The following is a 21,350-nucleotide window of genomic DNA, read 5'->3' as shown; positions in this document are numbered from 1 at the left end:
TCCCCTCACTTAACCTGTTGTACTCATGATTGGCTTGATTGTACTCAGTTATAGTATAATCTGATTTGGTTGGATAGTACGTAAACATAACCTATGAAGAATAAAATACCAGAGTGAAGATTGTTGTCACTGTTCCTCAACTGCTGCTGTATATAAATCCTGACAATGCTGACCATTCAGCACCATCAACAGCTATTCAAAAAGATGTTTCAGTCGGTGTCTGCAAGGAAATTGAGAATTTATTGTAAACACTGACCTTGTCAGCAATGCCCTTGCGAATAGATACTAGAGAAATGAAATAAATTCAATCTCGCCGTAATATTCTTCCACGAACAATTATCTTTTTGTAAAAATTTACTCGCATCACTAAGTTGTTCTACTGGGGAGCTTGGGTTAAATTTATTAGTGCTATGAGATTCAAGAGACCTTTTGTGAAGCAAGTGGATTAAGATCACTGCTGTGTAGTTCATTGCTTTCTGTGTAGCTCATGAATTACTATATTACCATTTCAAAAACTCAGTCATTCTGCTAGTGATTGTATTCCCCATGAAGCAGTCCCATCTCACCAAGCAAAGAGCCTAAACAACCATTCGTCTACTTTATTTGTCAGAACCACAGTCATGCTTAAATGTGGCTTGCTGTGAGAATTATGACATGTGAGAAGTTGATCTGACAGTGCCGTGTTCTAGCTCATTTGTGCCGGGGCAGTCATGTGTCTTGTTTCCAGAAGAGCACCCAGCAGGGTTATTTTGTGCAACTATTTCACTTTGGATGAAAAGAAACCAGCCACTGACTAATATGAAGCAATTAATACAGCATGTTTTAATTCTCCTGTGCACAGACTTGGCAGATGGATTATTTATTAGTAAACTGGCTTAAAGCTGTGATAAGAATTTCTCACGTAAATATTTGAGCAGGTGCCAGCGCTGTCTTGAGAGGGCATTTCTCCTGAATTGTTGTGCGTGCAGCATTATGCCAAAGGAGGACGTGGCTTAAAGTGACTCATCTATAATTTAACACCTCGAAAAAGCTGCGTTTTTTAACATTTATCTTGGAGATTTATTTTCATTTTGGCAAAAGATGAACAGATTTCTGCAGGGCAAACATAGTATTTCTTAATCAGAATAATAATGCATTGTCCCAAAGATTTAGACAAATGCTTAACCAATGTGGTAAACAAAAATGATTCCAAGAACTGGAGCTTCATTTATTGAGGGAGCAATGGATATTGACATTTATTAATGTAATTCTTCATCTGCCCTCTATATGTTTATGGTTATTCACTTTCTTGCTGTGACTCTGATCTTTATTTTGCCTTCCTTAACCTCTTAATCACATTCTAAACCTGTCTTCCCTCTGTCATTCCATATTGCCCTTCTCAAGTGACATGTTCAGAGTAGATTACAGTCTGTAGAATCTAACCTTCTGCTGTTGCATTTGGGAAAACTCAATGTTGCAAATGAAAGTGAAAGACTGTGATAAACCAGAAGAAGAAAACTGAATTGACCCAAGGGATTTGCAGCTACTGCTGATGCAAAAGAAACAGTATTATTTAGCAGTGTCATATAAGATACTTAAATGGAGACAAAATAAGTCAAGATCTCCTAGACTTGATTTTGAAGAGGCAGGATGGGCAAAATGGCTTTTTAGGGACATCACTCGTGCATTGTATGCAATTTGGCGCACATAGCCTTTTTTGGAAGTGGAAATGAATAAGATGATTGAAATTAGTTAAAATCAAAATATTTTTTAAAATGATTTTTAATCCTTCTGACAACATGTAATTCAGTTCGCACAGTGCTGTGACATTGTACTGTAGATGGCTACTATAGTCTCACCATGATGTCTGTGCTTGAATATCATTTGGACTTCTGCCTAATCACTGGTGTTTCACTTTTTTTAAACAAGGCTGTCAATTTCTTTGACATAAAAAGCTATAAATTTTCCTGTCAAACTGTCAGCAGTGAACAGTATAATATTCTGTCTGTTGTAAGAGACCATGCTAAAATCTGTCTCAGAATGAAATGAAAATGTGAAATTGATTTCTAGAGGGATAGCAGTCAATAGCTGTGAATGGACTTGGTATATTCTGTACAATTACATGAATCCATGAAAAGGAATGGTCTTTATGCTAATGATTGATGAGGTTGTCATATGTTTTATGTAAAATAGCTATTAAACAGCATTTTGGAAGAACATTTGTCCTATTGTACTTTAGAAAAAACATCTAGATTCATATGAGCAGATTTATAAATTTAATGAGGAAATTCGTTTTTTTTTCTCCAAAAGTCATAAATGAGTTTTGTTTGGTGATTTGTGGGTGATGAAATTATTGTGGTTGATGAAATTGTGCATGCTGCCAATACAATTCACACATTGACTAATTTAATAGCTTCTTGCAAAACCTAATTCTTTATGTAAAACACTGAATTTGCAATAATTAAGTAACCGCTCTGCTGGCGTTTGAAACAACAAGATTTTGCCTATTTTAATCCATTTAATTGTCAATAATTCATATATTTAAATGTAGATAATATAGTAGTAAGGACATGTTTTCAAAAATCTGCTTTATGTAGGTAATTCTAGTAAGGAAGTTGAGTGCCTGTTTCATGCCACCAGAGTGACAGTTGTAGTTGAGTGTGGGATGAACCTACTGCAAAACTTGAACGAGAAAACAGTTTTTGAAATTCTGAATTATAATAGTTCTCAGTATTACTTAATTTTATAACCTCAACTGTAAATTCTGTGCAATTTGAAATATCTGGTTAGCAGAGATAATTGCAGGAAGAATGACAAAAGAAATATAGAAATCCATTTTACATCTTACTATCACCCTTACAGTTTCTTAGCTTAACTAGTTCCACTGTGAATATAAATTTCATCACTGTAATCGGAATGGTAATATTTTTATGATGGCAATCTTTAATCAGTGTATGTTCTTTATTCGTACAGGCTTTGCTAAAGTTCCAAAGTACTACTATGTGCCGGCTGACTTTATTGAATTAGAAAAGGAGTCACCGGGCAGCCAAAAGCGTTTTCCTAACAGCTCGGCGCAAGATGGAAATCTCTTCTTGTGGGGACAGGCTTTGTATATCATCGCTAAGTTGCTTGGTAAGTAACTCATTAAACAACCTGAATCTGTAACAATAATGTGTTTTCCTGTAAAAAAAACAAAAACAATTTTCACAAAATTATAGAAAATAGAACAATACAGGACAAGAAAATGTCTCTTTGGACCACGATGTCCGTACCGAACATTATGTCAACTGACCTCCTCCGCCTGCCCGAGATCCATGTCCCTTCATTCCCTGCTTATCCTATGCGCCCATCTAAAAGCCTCTTAAATACAATCATGTCTGCCTCCACCACAATGCCTGGCAGTGCATCCCAGGCACACACCACAATCTATGGAAAATCAATAAAGTAAAAGCATTGGCAAGGATTAAGAAGTGTACTAAAAGTGTGGCCTAATTAATTTATGCTGACCAAGATGTCCATCAAAACCAGTCCTGTCGGTCCGCATTTGGTCCATATTCCTCTAAACCTTTCCTATCCATGCAGCTATTCAAGTGTCTTTAAAATAGTTCAAGTTCAAGTTTATTGTCATGTGTCCCTGATAGGACGATGAAACTCTTGCTTTGCTTCAGCACACAGAACATAATAGGCATTGACTACAAAACACATGAATAAATAAACTGTTATACAATACGATACGATAGAATGAAAAATGATACCTACCTCAACCATTTCTTCTGGCATAGTTTAAGGAGAGTGTTATAGGAAGTAGAGGGGCAACATATGGGGAAATGGGACGTACGGGTGTGCATGTGACCTGGGTAATAACTTCAAGCACGATTCTCATTGATGGGGCAAAAGTGAGGGAATTACTCAAGAGAATAGAATCAGTGAAAGAGTGGATGTGGCAGATGTCCTTGTCAAAGCAGTTTATGTGACAGACTGGGAAAGATATGAATGAAACCAGGCTTCAAGTTTCAGGTGTGAGATACAGATGGAGCATGTATAGTCAGTAAAGTCACTAATAATGGATGCGCAGGACTAGCCAGAGAGCAAGATGAAGTCAGCAGAGGTTTGTAGAGTGGAACACGAGGTTTGGAAGGAGTGAAACGGGGTAACAGAATATGAAATAAATAAAAGGTAGACAAAAATGCTGGAGAAACTCAGCGGTTGAAGCAGCATCTATGGAGCGAAGGAATAGGTGACGTTTCGGGTCTCGACCCGAAACATCACCTATTCCTTCGCTCCATCGATGCTGCCTCACCCGCTGAGTTTCTCCAGCATTTTTGTCTACCTTAGATTTTTCCAGCATCTGCAGTTCTTTCTTAAACATGAAATAAATATAGATAGTTTCACAGAAGGCTAACTGAGGCTGCACATGATCTGTCCCAAAACAGGCTACTTATGACCCTGATTCAGGCCACTGTTAGTTGCACATTGTATGATCTCCTAAATTGCATGAAAGGGAAGTATTATGAGGAAATGTAAACCAAATAATTTGTTGTGTTATATTTTTGCGAAGCAACTCATGAGTCCTTGGATACCAGTAATCCTAACTGTAATAACCACCAAATAATTTGTTGATTCTCAAAGACTAGACTCTAATTAGTTAGACGAGCTAACAATCTGTGGGGAGTCTAGGACCAGAGGCCACAGCCTCAGAATAGAAGGGCATACCTTTTGAAAGGAGCTGAAGAGGAATTTCTTTAGTCAGAGGGTGGTGAGTCTATGGACTTAATTGCCACTGATGGCTGTGGAGGCCAAGTTCATGGATATTTTTAAGGTGGAGATTGACAGATTCTTGATTAGTACGGGGGTCAGCGGTTATGGGGACAAGGCAGGAGAATGGGGTTGAGGTGGGAAGATAGATCAGCCATGATTGAATGGCAGAGTAGACTTGATGGGCCGAATTCTGCTCCTATAACTTATGACCCTAGTCTATACTTCTGAACATCCACTAACGGTATCCAATGTCAAAGGTTGGGTATGTTACTAAATTAATAGATTATTATTTTATAGATTGGCAGAATAAAATATTCTTGTCAAATGTTACTTAATATTAAACTATTTTCTTGTTATTTACCCATGACAGTGGATGAACTAATCAGCCCAAAAGAGCTGGATCCTTGTAAGCGGTACATCCCTCCAAAGGAGCAGAGGAATATAAGCATGAGATATTCCAACCAGGTTAGTTTGGAGACAATGTTTTTCCAAGTTAAGTGATGAAAGGTTTAAGAAAAGGTAAAAAAAAAAATGAAGAATGGAAGAAAAAGAACGGCAAGTAAAACTAAAAATAGAAAGAAGAAGACAGGGAAAAGTAATAACAATATAAAAAGGAAAATTGCAAAAGAGGTGAATGAGAAAAGACACACAGAGAATCCTTAATGTGGGTTGATGAAAGCCCTTGTTATTCTTTTATGAAACAACCCCTTTCAGTGATGCATTAATAATTTACTGGGAGGTATCATGAAGAAAAGGGCATACTGATAAAACAATGGAACAGAAAAGACAGTTGATGCATGTTCCTCAATTCTGCATCCTTTGAAATTGTTTTGTGATCTTTGGCAGAGAAGTGCTACTTTCACAAATCTCTCGGTACTAAAAAATCCCTCAAAAGAATAATGTAGTTATCTTATTTAAGATTATGGAAATCATACTGAATCTGGCATTGATGACTTAGATACAAATGTGTTGTTTCTGGCAAGTTAATCATCCTGTTTGAAATGAACTTACTTCGGTCATTTGAAAATTAAATCATAGATCAAGATATCAGCGTGGAAGCCTATGTCGAAGGTAGACACAAAATGCTGGAGTAACTCAGCGCGACAGGTAGCATCTCTGGAGAGAAGAAATGGGTGACGTTGATACTTTGTCCCACCCACTCTCCTGACATCAGTCTGAAGAAGGGTCTTGACCCAAAATGTCACCCATTCCTTCTCTCCAGAGATGCTGCCAGTCCCGCTGAGTTACTCCAGCATTTTGTGTCTACCTTCAATTGAAACCAGCACCTGCAGTTCTTTCTTACACATGAAAGTCTATGTCAATGGCTGCTGTAAGGTGGAATGAAATAGACTGAATTACAAAAATTGGTAGGTTATCATCAGGCAGAAAGTAACATTTCAAAATAATCTACAAATCGAAAATCAACCCACCTCAAACCTGCCGACACATTAATGTAGGCTGGATGAGGAACAGGCAAGCAATCTGCTCATGGGATGCAGGAAGGTCATGTACGTATCTTACATAGAATATTGAACAGCACAGCACAGTAGCAGACCCTTTGGGCCACACTGTCCGTTTCAAACATGATGCCACAATATCTAATCTACTCTACCCGCACATGATACATAGCCCTCCATTCCCTGCATATACATGTACCTATCTAAAAGCCTCTCAAATGCCACTCTTGTATCTGCCTCCACCACCGTGTTCCAGGCACCCACCATTCACTTTCTAAAATACGTGTCCCGTGCATCTCCTTTAGACTTTGCCCCTCTCAACTTAAAGCTATGTCATTTTAAAAGCTATTTTAATAACGTTTCTGAGTTTTATGTGAGCCATCTTTAAACAAGAGCTAACACTCTTGATTCTTGCTTCTGGTGCCAGGGATGTACAAGCCTCGGAATGCATGTCAATTGGAAGGAGGGCTGAGGGGTGAATTTAAAGTTAGTATCAATATAACATAATTTGTTCAAATGGAACAAGATTGCATGATGTAGCTGAAATACCCCCCCCCCCCCATGATTTCCGTGCCTGAGACTAGGTACCGAGACAATCATAGACCTGATGTACAGGTCTCCTTGACCTGCCACCCTCGGGCCTGCTCAGCCTGACTGCCATTACAGATTCCCCTCTCCCCCCCCCCCCCCCCATCAAGTGAGATAGCCAAAACATGATAATTATGCGAGAAAATAACAAAGCATTACATTAGTTGATTTCAACAAGGATCTGGAACCCAACAAATCGGGTTTTATTAGAGAGCTAATGTGAATTGTTTGACTTGCTTTATGAGCTTAGTTCTTCTAGACCTGTTTATTCTATCAGTGTTGCTGAAATAATGTTTTATGTGTCGTAGTAGTCCATTTAGCAAAAACTGTGAAAGTGATGAATGATGCTACTAACGTGCATTGGTTTAACTGAGGGTGTTTAACTATAGTGCACTGCAGAATGAAATAGAATGAAATCAGTTACTGCTGCTTAAAATGTGGGGATCCAGCTTCAAATGGGAGCTGTAGAGTCAGTACGAATAAGAAAAATCGTGTGCCTATGAATATTTTGCACTTTAAAATGGTCACTTTTGTAGATCTTTACTTCAGTTCATTCCTTTCCTAATATGTCAGGATGGAAAATGCTCATATGTCTTCAACTATGGCGCATATAGTGAGAAGCTCTTTGACCTTGAGCATTTTTACTTTAAAGTATTCTTTAAGCATCCTCATGAATTTTCACTCCACTCTTTGCAAAAAGTATATAATACCCTTCTATCATTTTACCTTGCTCTTTCAAAATATTTATGTTTTAATTTATCTTCTGAAAGTAATGGATTTATGTTTAATCAAGCCTATTTTTATGATTCTTTGGTGCTCCATAAATATTGTGTGTTTCAATGTCACAATAATTACCATAGCTCAAAGAACACATTTCATTTTTTCATTGTACCGCTGCTAGCAAATTAATTTCACTGCACTTTATGTGCAATGTGACGAATAAAACTGATTGATCGATTGTATTGTAACGGAACGGCGCAAGAACAGGCCCTTCGGCCCATAATATCAGTGTGGAACATGATGCCACGTTAAACTAATCTCCTCTGCCTGGATTTGATCCAAATCCCTCTTCTGTTCCCTGCATGTCCATGTGCATATCTATAAGCCTCTTGAATGCCATTATGGTATCCGCCTCCACCACCACCCCTTGTGGCACATTCCAGGCACCCACCACTCTCTGTGTGTACTAAAACTGTCCCGCACATCTCCTTTCAATTTTGCCATGTTCATCTTCAAGTTGTGTGCTCTACTTTTTGACGTTTGCATCCTGGGAAGAAGGTTTCGACCGTCTATCCTATCTGTACCCCTCATCATTTTATATACTTCTCTCTGGTCTCCTTCAACCTCTGATTCTCCAGAGATAACAAACTTAATGTGTCCAACTTCTCTATAGCTGTTGCCCTCTTATTCAGGCAACATTGGATTGTTTTCTCGAGAAGTGTTGGAGATTGAGGGGAGATCTGATAGAAGTATATAAAATTATGTGAGGTTCAGATAGGACCTTCATCAGTTAGGGTATTGAGTTCAGAAGTTGACAAGTTATGTTACAATTGTATCGGTGAGGTCACATTTTGAATATTGTGTTCACTTTTAGTTATCCTGGTATTGGAAGGATGGTGTTAAACTAGAAAGAGTGGAGCGAAGATTCATGAGGATGTTGCCAAGAATTGAGGGAATGAGCTATAGGGAGAGATTGAGCAGGCTAGGCTAGGATTTTATTGCTTGGAAGACAGGAGGCTGAGGGATGATCTTATAGATGTGTATAAAATTATGAGCGGAATAGAAAGGCGAAATGCACAGAATCTTATCAAGAATCAGATGACATAGGTTTAAGGTGAAGGGGGGAACAATTTAATAGGAACCTGAAGGGCAACGTTTTCATCTAGAGAGGTGGGTATATGGAACAAGCTGCCAGAAGAGATAATTAAGACAGGTACTATAACAACATTTGAAATACATTTCTACAGGTTCATTGGTGAGAAAGGTTTAGAGAGATTTTGACTGAATGGGGTATCTTGGTCAGCATGGGCAAGTTGGGTTGTATTGTTTCCATGCTGTATGGCTTTCTGACTCCCTACACAACCGGACGACACAACCCTGATTGGACTGATCCAGGATGTGGAGGAATCTACCTACAGACAGGAAGTGTCACAGCTGGCGTCCTGGTGCCGTAGCAACAACCTAGAGCTCAATGTTCTTAAGACAGTGGAATTGATTGTAGACTCTAGGAGAGCTCCCCCTCCCCTCACCCCACTCGCCATCAACAACACCACAGTCACATCTGTGGAGTCTTTTAAGTTCCTGGGAACCATCATCTCCAAGGACCTTAAGTGGGGGGCTACCATCGACTCCACAGTAAAAAAAGCACAACAGGGGATGGACTTCCTGCAGCAGCTGAGGAAGCACAATCTGCCACAGGCAATGATGGTCCAATTCTACATGGCCATCGTAGAGTCTGTTCTCACCTTCTCCATCATGGTCTGGTTTGGCTCAGCCACCAAGCACGACACCTGGAGGCTGCAGCGAATCGTCCGATCAGCAGAGAAGATTATTGGCTGCAACCTTCCCACCATTGACGAACTGTACACTGCAAGGGCCAGGAAGCGAGCGGGCAAGATCATCTCTGACCCCTCTCACCCTGGCCACAAACTCTTTGAATCACTTCCCTCTGGAAGGCGACTCCGGATTGTCAAAGCTGCCACAGCCAGACATAAAAAACAGTTTTTATCCACGAGTAGTTGCTCTACAGATGTTACAGCCAAATATCTGTAGCCTCCCTTTGATCTGGTATTTTGTTGGTTCACATGCTTGATCAATGGTGTTTTATCATTAATGTTTTATTATTATTAATGTTTAGTGTTTTCTGCGTCATTCGTAACTGTCACTGTATGTCATGTTGTTACTTGTGGGTGGAGCACCAAGGCAAATTCCTTGTATGTGAACACTTGGCCAATAAACTTACTTACTTACTTAACAATTGTGTGTGATTTTTTTTAAAAAAGGATCATTCAAGCAATTAGTGAGTCTTCCATTATGCAGTGGACTGGAATGTACAGATCAGCATATTTAATTAATTGTAAAATAATGCACAAAAGCCCAATAAAAAGGTGTAATGGAAGATTGAATTCACAGAGATAATAGATAAACTATATTATAAGCTTTATTTATTTATTTTTTAAACCTTTGGCAATAATATATTCTAAAGAAATGACATGCTATGGATGTTTGAAATGAATTTAGTGCCAGGAAGGTTGTTGGGCAGTAATTAAACTTTTCACAGCATTGTAATACATTTGCACAATTGATAAAATTACATTTTATCATTTATAGAATACGGTTAGTGACTTGTGGAAAATTATACACTTAAGACTATTTCTTCTGAGGTAATCGATGTTTAAAACACATTTTTCATTTCCTGTGGAATAGTTGAAGCAAGGTCAAGATGTACTAGTAGAAATTAATTTGTACTCAACAGAGAAATATAGAAATCAAAGGTGGTGAGGACCATTTCACTCTTCAAGACTGCTAGATTATTGCTGATTACCGCAGAGTCCAAGATTGTACAGCATACAGACAGGCTCCTCGGCCCATCGCATCTATGCCAACCATCATGCATATCTATATTAATCCTATTTGCTTGTGCTATTTCCATAATCCTCAATGCCCAGCTCATTCAAGTACCTGTCATGATGCCTCTTAAATATTTTTACTATTCACCACCTCTTGTGGCAGTCCTTTCCAGGTACCAAGCATTCTTTATATGGAAAAGTTAACCCCATATCCCCCTTAAAACTCATCCCACTCACTTTAAAGGTCAGCCCTCTGACTTTAGACACACCGACCATCTGTGCCTCTTATAATGTTATACTATATTAAGTGGGACCCGTTGGGTCCCGACTTCACACGGGAGGGCTGGTCCCCCAACACAATATTCCACCTCGCCACCCATTCCAATATACACACACAGACAAACACAGACAAACACAGACAAACACACACACACACACACACACACACACACACACACACACACACACACACACACACACACACACACACACACACACATACACACACTTACGCAATCAGCGCGACCTCTGCACTCACCGGAAATCACGCAATCAACGCGACCTGTCCACTAAGCGGAAGTCACAAAATGAGCGGGACTTTTGGACTAAACACAGTCGGACCTAATAAAGCATTTATTCCTTCCAAACAGTCAGACCTAATAAAGCATTTATTCCTTCCAAACACAGTCAGACCTAATAAAGCATTTATTCCTTCCAAACACAGTCAGACCTAATAAAGCTTTGCAGTTTCAAGCACAGACAGGGCAGCAGGTCAAACAACTCATGGCATTATCATTTCATTTCATTTCATTTCCAATTAAGCATTGCACTTTCAAGCACAGGCAGGGCAGCAGGCCAAACAACTCATGGCATTGTCATGTTTTTAAACACTCATAACATTTTATATTGTTCATCGACGGGAAAAATCCTCGGGGCTGGCTCAGCGGAGGAGGACTGTGAGTAAGATGGCCAAAAATAACAGCGATACAGGGTAGCCTTTTTTTAAATCAATATACAGCACAGACAGGAAGTGGTCAAGATGAGACTTTTAATTATATAGATATGTATATCGTGTCCTTTCTCGCCCTCCTTTTCTCGATGGAAAACTTCCCAAAATCCATCATCTCACTCTTGTTTTAGTTAAATTCCACGTGTCATTCCCTTGCCCACTTTCCCAACTGATCTATGGCTTGTGGTAGTCTTAGACAAGCTTCTTCACCAATTACAGTGTCATCTGCAAACTTACTAATCATGCCATCTACATTCTTATCCTAATTGTCATTAATATAGAGGAAAAGCGATAGAGGACCAGCACTGATCTCTGCAGCACAGCACAGGAAAAGGCCCTACGGCCCACAATATCTATGCCGAACGTGATGTCAAGACCAACTCTTACCTGCCTGCACAAAATCCATATCCCACCATTCCCGACATATTTATGTGCCTATCAAAAGCATCTTAAACACTACTATTGTATATGCTTCCACCGCCACCCCGGCAGTGCATTCCAGGTACTTACCTGTGTAATAAAAAAACTTACATCTTCTTCAAACCTTGCCCCTCTCACCTTAAAGCTATGACCTCTAGTATTTGATATTTCCATCCTGGGGGAAAAATGTTCTGATTGTTGACCCTCAATCTGAGAAACAACTCTCCACTCCCACCCTCTGCCACCTGCCACCAAGCCAGTCTTTTGGTCGGTTATTGTTAATTATTTACATTTATTTCAATTATTTTGCCTCTGATTACAGAGACATTTAGACACAGATGAAAAGGCTTCAGAGTAAAGCAAGTCCCTTATGCAGGACAGGGTGGACCCTTGCGATCGGTCTGGTCACTGCGTGCCGCCAGTCTGTGCTTCACGACGTGCAGCCATGTGCCATGCTCTTCTGAATTTGTGGACTGCAATCGGTCATTGTGGCCGTGTGGATTGCAAGCGGAGGAGAAGAAGGCTTGAGCATGATCCAGACCGTTTCTTCTGGGATAGGATGGGGCAGGATCATGGTGTTGGGAGAGTCTGGAAATGTGACCATTTCTGGGCTTCCTCTCTGCCATGCCGGACGTCTGGCTTAGCCTATGTTATGAATGGAAGCACCCAGCCGGCACACTTGATATGGCAACGGGTCATTGGCAGCAGGTTTCAGAACAAACAACCCGAGAGCTCAGTAGCAAACTGCAGAAGATAAAATAGAAAGTGTGAGTGTTAGTGAGCAACAGCACTATGAACATCCTGAGACGCAAGGAACTGCAGATGCTGGAATCTTGCATAAAACACAAAGTGCTGGAGTGGAGTACTGAGTGGGTCAGGCAGCATCTCTGGAGGATATGAACAGGGGGTGCTATTTCAGGTCAGGATGCTTGAGAGTGCCCACAATAGAGGCACTGTAGAACAGCAAAGAGGTCCCGCTGAGTTACTCCAGCATTTTATGTCTATCCTCTAAAGCAATGTTGCATGAGAAATGGCACCAACGTGTGTATAATTGGAAAATGTATTGTCAGTGCCTCCTTTGTCCAGGCAGTGAGTGCCTGATTAAATCTTAGACACAAAATGTCCTGGCAATCATTGTTATTGTATTGGGGCAGCAATCTTAGTATCTGCTAGATGATAAGAAAATGTAGGCTATAATGTTTTCAAAGAATCAATGGAAATGTGTTTCCTCTTTTAAAATAATTAGATCGTATTACTCCTTTTAAAAGAAAAAAAATGGTGGTTGATGGCAGTCTCTGATGGGCGTCTTTGCTAGCAATTCTCACACTCCATATATTTATTGAAAATATGTTGGAACTTTTAATAATTAGCATTAAATAAGACGTCAGGTCAGCCAAAGTGCAAATCTGAAATTTGCATGATAAATATGATATAAATATGGCGGCCTGATGCCAAAAGTGAGTTTTGTTTTGTATAAAGATTGAAAGTAAAATCTATGACTGAATTTTCAAATTTGGGGCTCTGGATTTTGTGACGGAAGACTATTTTATTTCTAACTATCCATGCAAATTCAAAACGTAGTCTTGGGAAAGGTCAGTTTTATTTTTCCTCTCACTGCACATTATGGTAGCGAATGACATTGAATAATTCACCCAATGGAATACTGAAATTCTAATGCTGGCACCATCTTGAAATCTTGTACAGTTATCAGCTAACTTTAACCTTTTCACTGATGCAGGCCTATATTTAGGTTTGAACATGCTGCACCCTAGGCAATATCTACTTATATTTCTGCTGGCACTGCTCTTTTCTTTTCAAACTGCGATGTTTACAGTTGTACAACATGCACTGCCCGGAACAATTGCAAATAAGTCCAAATAAAATTCACTGAAGAACATTTTTTTAAAAGCTTCCCTACTCCAATATGTAAATCATCTAATAATTCAAGAGAATAGTAGTAAATGTGGAAGCAAATCCTCATGTTTGTAACCAGTTCTTCCACATTTCAATTTTACTCCTATTTCATAGACAATAAAAGATGTGAATTTAGATTAGAAAATAGAGCATTTAACTGGAGGCTGAATTCATCTCTGTTCCAAAAATAACTGCATTACTTTTGATTACATGCTATATGAGTCACTTTGGGCTTCAGGCTACTCATTTGAATAAGTGGAACCTGTGTTAATGTCACTGTGAAACTTTTTCTAATGTTTGTGTAATAACAGTGCATATTTATTTGGCTGTTTATTCTGAAATGATCCAACCTGATTAAAGTGCTTGGTTCAAGACCTGAAATATCGAAATCTGCAAGTTAAATTGCTTTCTTTTTGTTAAAATGCATAGTAAAATGAATGGTTTGCTGGAAACAATACCACCTAGTTTATAATACACATTTAAAGTTGTGCAAATACACATTGAACAACATTGAATACTAAAGCAACATGTGAGGCAGAGCAGGAAGGATTCAAATCAGTATCAAAACTTGAAGTACAAAGTCCCAAGGTCAGGCATAGCAGTTACAAAGGTATAGCCTTTGAGCAAACTCAACAGCAGCCTCTACTGTCATCAAAATTAAAAGGATATAATGAGCCTGTGTAGGTCAAATATTTCCAATATGGGCGCAGTACTTTGTTGGTGACAGTTCTGTGAAGTATTCTGTTGGTGTCATTAAAAAAAATAACCATGGCTGTTTATTCCTGAAAGTTTAATTGCATTTATACAGGTGCACTTCATAACATTGCTGTAAATGGACAGGCCTCAGTATTTTAGTCTATATTTTTAAATCTTAGACATATACATTTTTAAATGCTGTCAATTTGCTAAATCTCAAAGTAAGTCTGCAGGTTAATTGGCTTCTGTAAACTGTCCCTAGTGTGAATGGGTGATTGTTGGTCGTCGCGGAATCGGTTGGCCAAAGGGCACGTTTCCACGCTGCATCTCTAAAACTAAAATTAATCACTTCCTTGATACTTTTTCAGATGTAACTTGTCATTGACTTCACTTGAAAGCATTAAAAAATAATCTCAGTAAAATAGAAAGGATTAGGACATGGTGCTCCATTGTACCTCCCTTTACATTCATTTATTAATGTCAATTCTTTAAGCAGTATTCATTTTCTGTTATGGATGTTTTTTGTTATTTTGGAGTCTATTGCTACTCATGATCCTGGGTGTCATTTCAATTCGGTTTAGTTTATTGTCACGTGTACCATGGTAGAGTGAAAAGCTTTTATTGCATGCTAACCTCTTTCTCAACCTCTTTAAAACAATAAGGTCCCCAGTCTCAAACAGTCTAAGTGAAACATTGATGAACTGTTTGAGACTGGGGACAGTAGGAATAAGAGAGATTGCACCTCCCAGGAGTTGAGTGAGAAGGTGTGATGTGTTGTGGATTTTAGTGCTATTTGAATAGTGGAATGAAGGGAGGGATGCTTTTAATGTAAAATCGTACTTGCGAGGCTAGGAATGGCAGGAGTGATCCTTTGAATCTGGTAGTTGTTTGGCTGAAAAATGAGGTTAAAAAGGATTGCAATGTGATTAGTCGAGTGACCAGACTAATTGTAGAACAGTATGAAAGTCCTCTAAATCAATGTGGCGTGTTTCTATATCAATATCCATCATTCCCATCTCTGAAATAATATTGACTCCATCTACACTTCATGCTGCCTCGGCAAGGCCACCAGCATAATCAAGGACCAGTCTTACCTTAGTCACTCCCTCTTCTCCCCTCTCCCATCAGACAAGAGGTTTGAATAGGCACACCTCCGGATTCAGGGGCAGTTTCTTCCCAACAGTTTTCAGGCAACTGAACTGTCTTCTGACCAGCTGGTGTGCGGTCCTGACCACCCATCTATCTCGTTGGAGGCCATTGAACTATCTTATATCGGACTTTATCTTGCACTAAATGATATACCCTTTATCCTGTATCTGTACACTGCGGACAGCTTAATAGTAATCTCGTATAGTCATTTCATTGACTGGATAGCATGCAACAAAAAAGCTATTCATGGTACTTTAGGACACCTGACAATATTATACAAATCAAGTTTTGCCAGACAGTTAAAGCAGTATGATTTAAAACAAATTAATACTTAACTAGGTTATATTTTGTGTAGAAATATGACAGAGTTCTGATGAATTGCCGTTGAAAATCTGAATACATTTACAGAGCATCCATTTCTTTTGCAATAATGGCCTTTGGATTAAATAAACGATAAATTCCAAACTTAATTTGCACCCTGAGCAGTTCTAAAGTATTTTAAAGTGTAATGCTTTTCCATTGGCAGCAAAGGACTGCCAAAACAGAAAAGTCAGCCATTAGCAAACAAAACCATAATGACACAATATTTCCAATAATATTTGTTGTAAAGACTGTTGATATGTTTTCATGTAGAACCATAAAAGTATCTTCTGAGGATAAAGGGAAAGGGATGGGAATGATTTATAAAAACAACAACGTTTGAAGTCCAAAATAAAAAGCTTGCGATTTTCTCAGATAATGAGCTGCATAGTATCTCGTGGCTTTCAAGCCGTATGGATTAAAATAGAAGAAATGACTGAAATCAAAGTGGTAGCTGCATTTTCTTTTCCTTCATCATTTCATTCCTCGTGAGAAAAAAACCCTCACTGTTGGAAGGGGTCATTCTTAGTAAGCTGTCTTTTACTTTAAGCACATATGGAGATAGCTTGGTAGCAGCATTGTACCAATCTAAGCAAACAAAGATCAGATCCTTTGAACGATTTGTGAAAATCTTGATGTGCTGAGTAAACAGCAGCGATTTTGAAAATAAACTTGCAGTGGCCTTGAGGTCAGTACGAAAGACTGAAGAAAGGATACATGTTTTTACTCTCCCTGAAAGATGTCAGAAGCACAAAGCTCCTCGCCAATCTGAAGCAAATTGGAGAAATTATAGCAATAGTTATGTTGAAGGTTCAGCTTTTTTTTCCTATCTCCCCTCTGCCCAAACCAATTGCTTGTAAATCTTTTAAACATTTTTACTGATAGTTATATATTCTCTTTCATTAAAAATATTACACAGTGAAATGAAGTGTCTGCCTTCATTCCCCAGCCTGTGCAATATATTTCTTGGCAGGAATGCACAAGTCTAGGCTGCATTATTCACCAGCAGTCTCCCATGGTTGTGGATTTAATAGATGACTCTGCTTTGGGTTTAATTTTCAACAATGCGACAGATTAGAAGCTGACACATTAACAGCGTAAAGATCTGCTTTAGCTCTATGATGTATAGGAGGCATCAATAAGAAATGACACCATGTCATTAGTCCAGTAGCATTTTGCATGTTTGGGTGATCGATATCTTCAGTTTAAGACAAATCTGGTGCATTTGTACTGGCAGTAAAATAACTGGTGAATAATATATAATGTATCACAAATGGTATTTGCTTTACACCATTACCTGCAGAACCTTAAAGAGACACTCTACTGATCACGTTGAAAGTATGGCACCAAATACCAGTTATGCATCATATAATATAACCCTGACACTAAGCCCCTTTGGGAAGTTGTTAGATTAATAGACTTTAGCTGCAGACTGCTGCAATGCTCTGTCAGCAAATCTGAATTGATCATAAGGTGGTATGTAGTGTAACAGAACAGAGTAATCAATATCAGCAAATAACTAAGTGCTGGAGGAACTCAGCAGGTCCTTGTGATGCAGACTAATCGATATACTTCATTTGCTTCTAATTCTAAGTTAATATAATATTGCTATTATTTTCTCTGATACAATGATTTATTTTGTTTTTCAGGGTCTTTCAGAAAACGATGTGGTAGTTCATGTCTCCCTGATTGCTGAAAGCCAGCGGTATGTGAAGCATCGCCCATTAGACAGGCTATTATAAGCTTCTGCATTATCTACAGTATTTATTTGTTCTATAGCCAAATGATTATACAACAATCGCACTGAGAATACTAATTTAGTTATAAATCGTGTCCGTAGGCATTAATGGTTTGCATTAATAAACCAGTTGCAGCATTTTACAAGGCTTTTATTATTGCGCTGTGTTATAATGTAAATTACCATTTTATATTTGCAGACTTCAAGTATTCCTCAACACATTTGGAATACAGACACAGACACCTCAGCAAGTGGAGCCTATCCAAATATGGCCTCAACAAGAGCTTGTGAAGGTAAACGGTAGCATCTTCGCTTTGGAAGGTTGCATTCAATAGGTTTATGGCTATTAAACAGCACTGTTACACCAGGAATGTTCGTTTATTGTTTTGTAAAATGGAGGTGCGATTATATTGCTATGCAACCAACATTCTGCTTCTAACACAACCCATTAAGCATTGTGATACATGGCAGCGGTCCCATAACTGCACAAAAGCTGCACTGGAATAACAACTTCTAAATTTCCTAAAAATTGATTGCCATAAATGCTCCATCTTTCTAACTGTTTGTCCCAATCTTCTCCAATATACGTGTTTGTGTTTCATCTCTCTACCGTGAATACCGATGGGCACTTGGATTATCTGTACAGAAAATGTTATTGGCAACAATATAAAACTGCTTTACATGATAAGGTTTTTGTTGTTTTGCTAAGAGTGATTTGCCTAAATTCTCTGATGCATAAAATTACAGAGTGAATGAAATCAAACTCGACTACATGTGGTCATCATACTAAGGAACTCTATTTGTTATGATGTATATGAGCATATTACGTACAGAGTGTTGTATTTCTCCTTCAAGTGAATTAAGGGATTTAATTTGGGCTTTATTCTGGCAGCAGCAATGTTTTGCTGGAATGAAGGATCAACCAAAAATCATCCTCGACAATAGTAAGAACAAATGATAGAGATGAGGACACCTGATTTTTCAAAATATGGGACCATAAGTTAGAATGTGATTCTTTGTCTTAATTTAGGGACATTAAATTATCTATTCAAGGTGTACGTTATACCTTAGTTAATTATGATTCAGAATGTACCAAAGTAAACATTTTAACAAAGAGCAGCATTGCTTTGTGCAAATTGGTGACTTGATAGATTTATGAGAGTGACGGGTATTCATAGAAAAAATAGGTGTAGGAGTAGGCCATTCGGCCCTTTGAGGCAGCATCGCCATTCAATATGATCATGGCTGATCATCCAAAATCAGTACCCCGTTCCTGCTTTTCCCCCATATCCCTTGATTCCGTTTTCTGTGCTTTTTCTGCTGTCAGTGGTGTTTAACATAGAGGAACATGGATTTGAATGAGGGCAATGTAATAGATGGTGATCAGCATACATTTGACCTGAAGACTTGCGACTTTGTCAGCAGGGGAGTTAAAGATTGTAGACTGTACAATTGTATTGGCGTTGCTGGTCGGTATGTACCGCCAGTGGGATCAGAGGTGTTGGCTGAAAGCTTTGATTCACTGAGTATATCTTTGCAAGGATACTGCTTGACTAGGCAGGGATTGATCTCTCACTTTTGGTAGAACTCCCAATGTGGTAGCGAGGAGAACTTGCAGAGTCGACTTGCTTCGTTGAAGTAAGGCACTCTGTCTGGTTTTGTGCCCATTATGCGTCTTGTAGTGGTTTGCTGCAACCAAGTGGCTCACGGTATTTCATTTTCCTTACCCAAGGATATACCGTTGCTTCCAGCAACTGCTCGCATTGAAGGCTGCAGATACAAAACGTAAATATTAGAACTAAACATCAAATTTTATTTGTGCACAAGTTAGAACTACTTTAACGAGCCTTTTGAAAAACAAAAAAGCCCAATCTTACCTGTATTGAATGTCGTATATAGATGAAGTTGGCACAATTATCCAATGTTTTCTAAATCTATCAATTAGAGGACAACAGCCTTCTGTCATGGTAGGGTCAACGTTAGCCCCTGCTGTAAAATAATCAGCAGGAAACAGATATGAGAGTAATGAGCAAGACAGTCTATATCATTATTTTCTTTAAGGTTCTTTTACATTTGAATTCCAAATCTGTGAACAAGGCCACCATGAGGTACATGCTTTAGATTCCAAGTTTTTTGTTTATTCTCATGCATTTATGTATTTAGCCAAAGATAGACACAAAATGCTGGAGTAACCCAGCGGAACATGCAGCATCTTTGGAGAGAAGGAATGGGTGACGTTTCAGGTCGAGACCGTTCTTCAGACTGAGAGTCAGGGGAGAGGGAGACACAGAGAAAATAATAATATAATAATATCTTTTATTGTCGTTGCATGTCAGTGCAACGAGATTTAGTGTGCAGCTCCACTGATGTACAAGAAAGGTAAATAAATACAATACTTAAATAAGCAAGCTGAATTGATTGACGTGACCATCTGAGGGAGACTGTCCAAAGGGGGTGGGTGGGGGGGCACTCATTAGGGCCGGTTCAGAGCCGCTATAGCTCTTGGGATAAAACTGTTCCTGAGTCTGGAGGTTCGGGCGTAGAAGGCCTTGTAACGTCTGCCGGAGGGAAGTAGTTGAAACAGACCGTGGCAGGGGTGTGATGAGTCCTTATGGATGCTGAGGGCCTTCCTGAGGCACCGCGTGTGGTAGATGCCCTCCAAGGCTGGTAGCTCTGTCCCGATGTGAAGGAAGTGTGAGAATGAGACATCAAAGGGGATATCATCCCTTTTGATGGTTCGTTTTCATACCTTACACTTCCTTACTCTGTGTCTCCCTCGCTGTTAATCCAGCATTTTGTGTCTATCTTCGGTGTAAACCAGAATCTGCAGTTCCTTCCTACACATGTGTTTAACCAAGTTAGGTTGGTCTTCATTTGATCTATTTTCAGATTCTGCACATTGCAGTCCATTTTCTGCAGTCTTCCTGAAGCCAGATTCACCCCCTGAGTAAAATTAGTTCATATTTGGGAATTTTATTTATTGTAAGGTTTTAAGAAATTCAGGCTGGGACACAGAAGAAGAGGGATAGATGGCAGCTCACACATGAGGTCGACTCTGGCAGCTAGGGGGAGTGATTTGAGCATTTTTAGTGGCCTTTTGGGAACTGTCACTAACCTCTTGGGAATGCTACTAGAAGCGTAAACATTATAAGCTCTGACCATGAGAAGGTTCCTGACAAATTAAGCATCGACCCAAACTCTTACGTAGATCAGTCATTATTTCTGAGGAGTATTATTTGCCTGAAGTAATAGTAACAGTTTGAATTTAGTTTTTGTTTTGTCTACATGGGAAGGCTGCATGGATGTCTTGCTGAAATATATCGATGCAAAGCCATTTAAAGTGAAAACCAATATTCTATATTTGTTTCCAGTTTTCAAGAGTAGCAGTCATATGTGACAAATTCCATGCAAAGTGTGCAATGGTTGTGCATTTTGTACAAGCAAAGTGTTTGAGATATATATATTATAGATTGTTTTTACACCATGCAATCTTTTTGTAAAAAGTTCTCATTGAATAGTAATCAAGTCTTGAACTATACTGAAAGCCATATGTACTCTGCTTAACATATTGCTCTTATCAGAAAATTAACCTAAAGAATGATTGACCTCCAATTATCACCACTACTTACACCAGGATCTCACAGCTTTGATCCAATTATAAACCAAAGAGGTGAATTCCAGAGGTGGAATGAGACTGACTGGCCCTGTGATCA

At 39.0% G+C, this 21,350-nt stretch overlaps 1 protein-coding gene across 4 annotated transcripts in view; it reads left to right on the top strand.

The window, feature by feature from the left end:
* phkb (phosphorylase kinase regulatory subunit beta) overlaps window positions 1-21,350 on the top strand; it is a 149,677-nt gene that overhangs the window by 69,364 nt on the left and 58,963 nt on the right. For all 4 annotated transcript variants that reach the window (XR_004414549.1, XM_033036399.1, XM_033036397.1 and 1 more), the window contains 4 exons: window positions 2,953-3,111; window positions 5,108-5,202; window positions 17,549-17,604; window positions 17,837-17,930. Coding sequence is in view for 3 of the 4 variants with exons in the window: in XM_033036399.1 (XP_032892290.1) it covers window positions 2,953-3,111; window positions 5,108-5,202; window positions 17,549-17,604; window positions 17,837-17,930 (404 nt within the window). In the remaining variant the exon portion in view is untranslated. The remainder of the gene's footprint in view (window positions 1-2,952; window positions 3,112-5,107; window positions 5,203-17,548; window positions 17,605-17,836; window positions 17,931-21,350) is intronic.

This window comes from Amblyraja radiata, chromosome 17, assembly GCF_010909765.2.
Source record: "Amblyraja radiata isolate CabotCenter1 chromosome 17, sAmbRad1.1.pri, whole genome shotgun sequence".
Taxonomy (NCBI): Eukaryota; Metazoa; Chordata; class Chondrichthyes; order Rajiformes; family Rajidae; genus Amblyraja; species Amblyraja radiata.
Note: the sequence above shows the minus strand (reverse complement) of the source record. Positions and strands in the feature narration are given on the sequence as shown.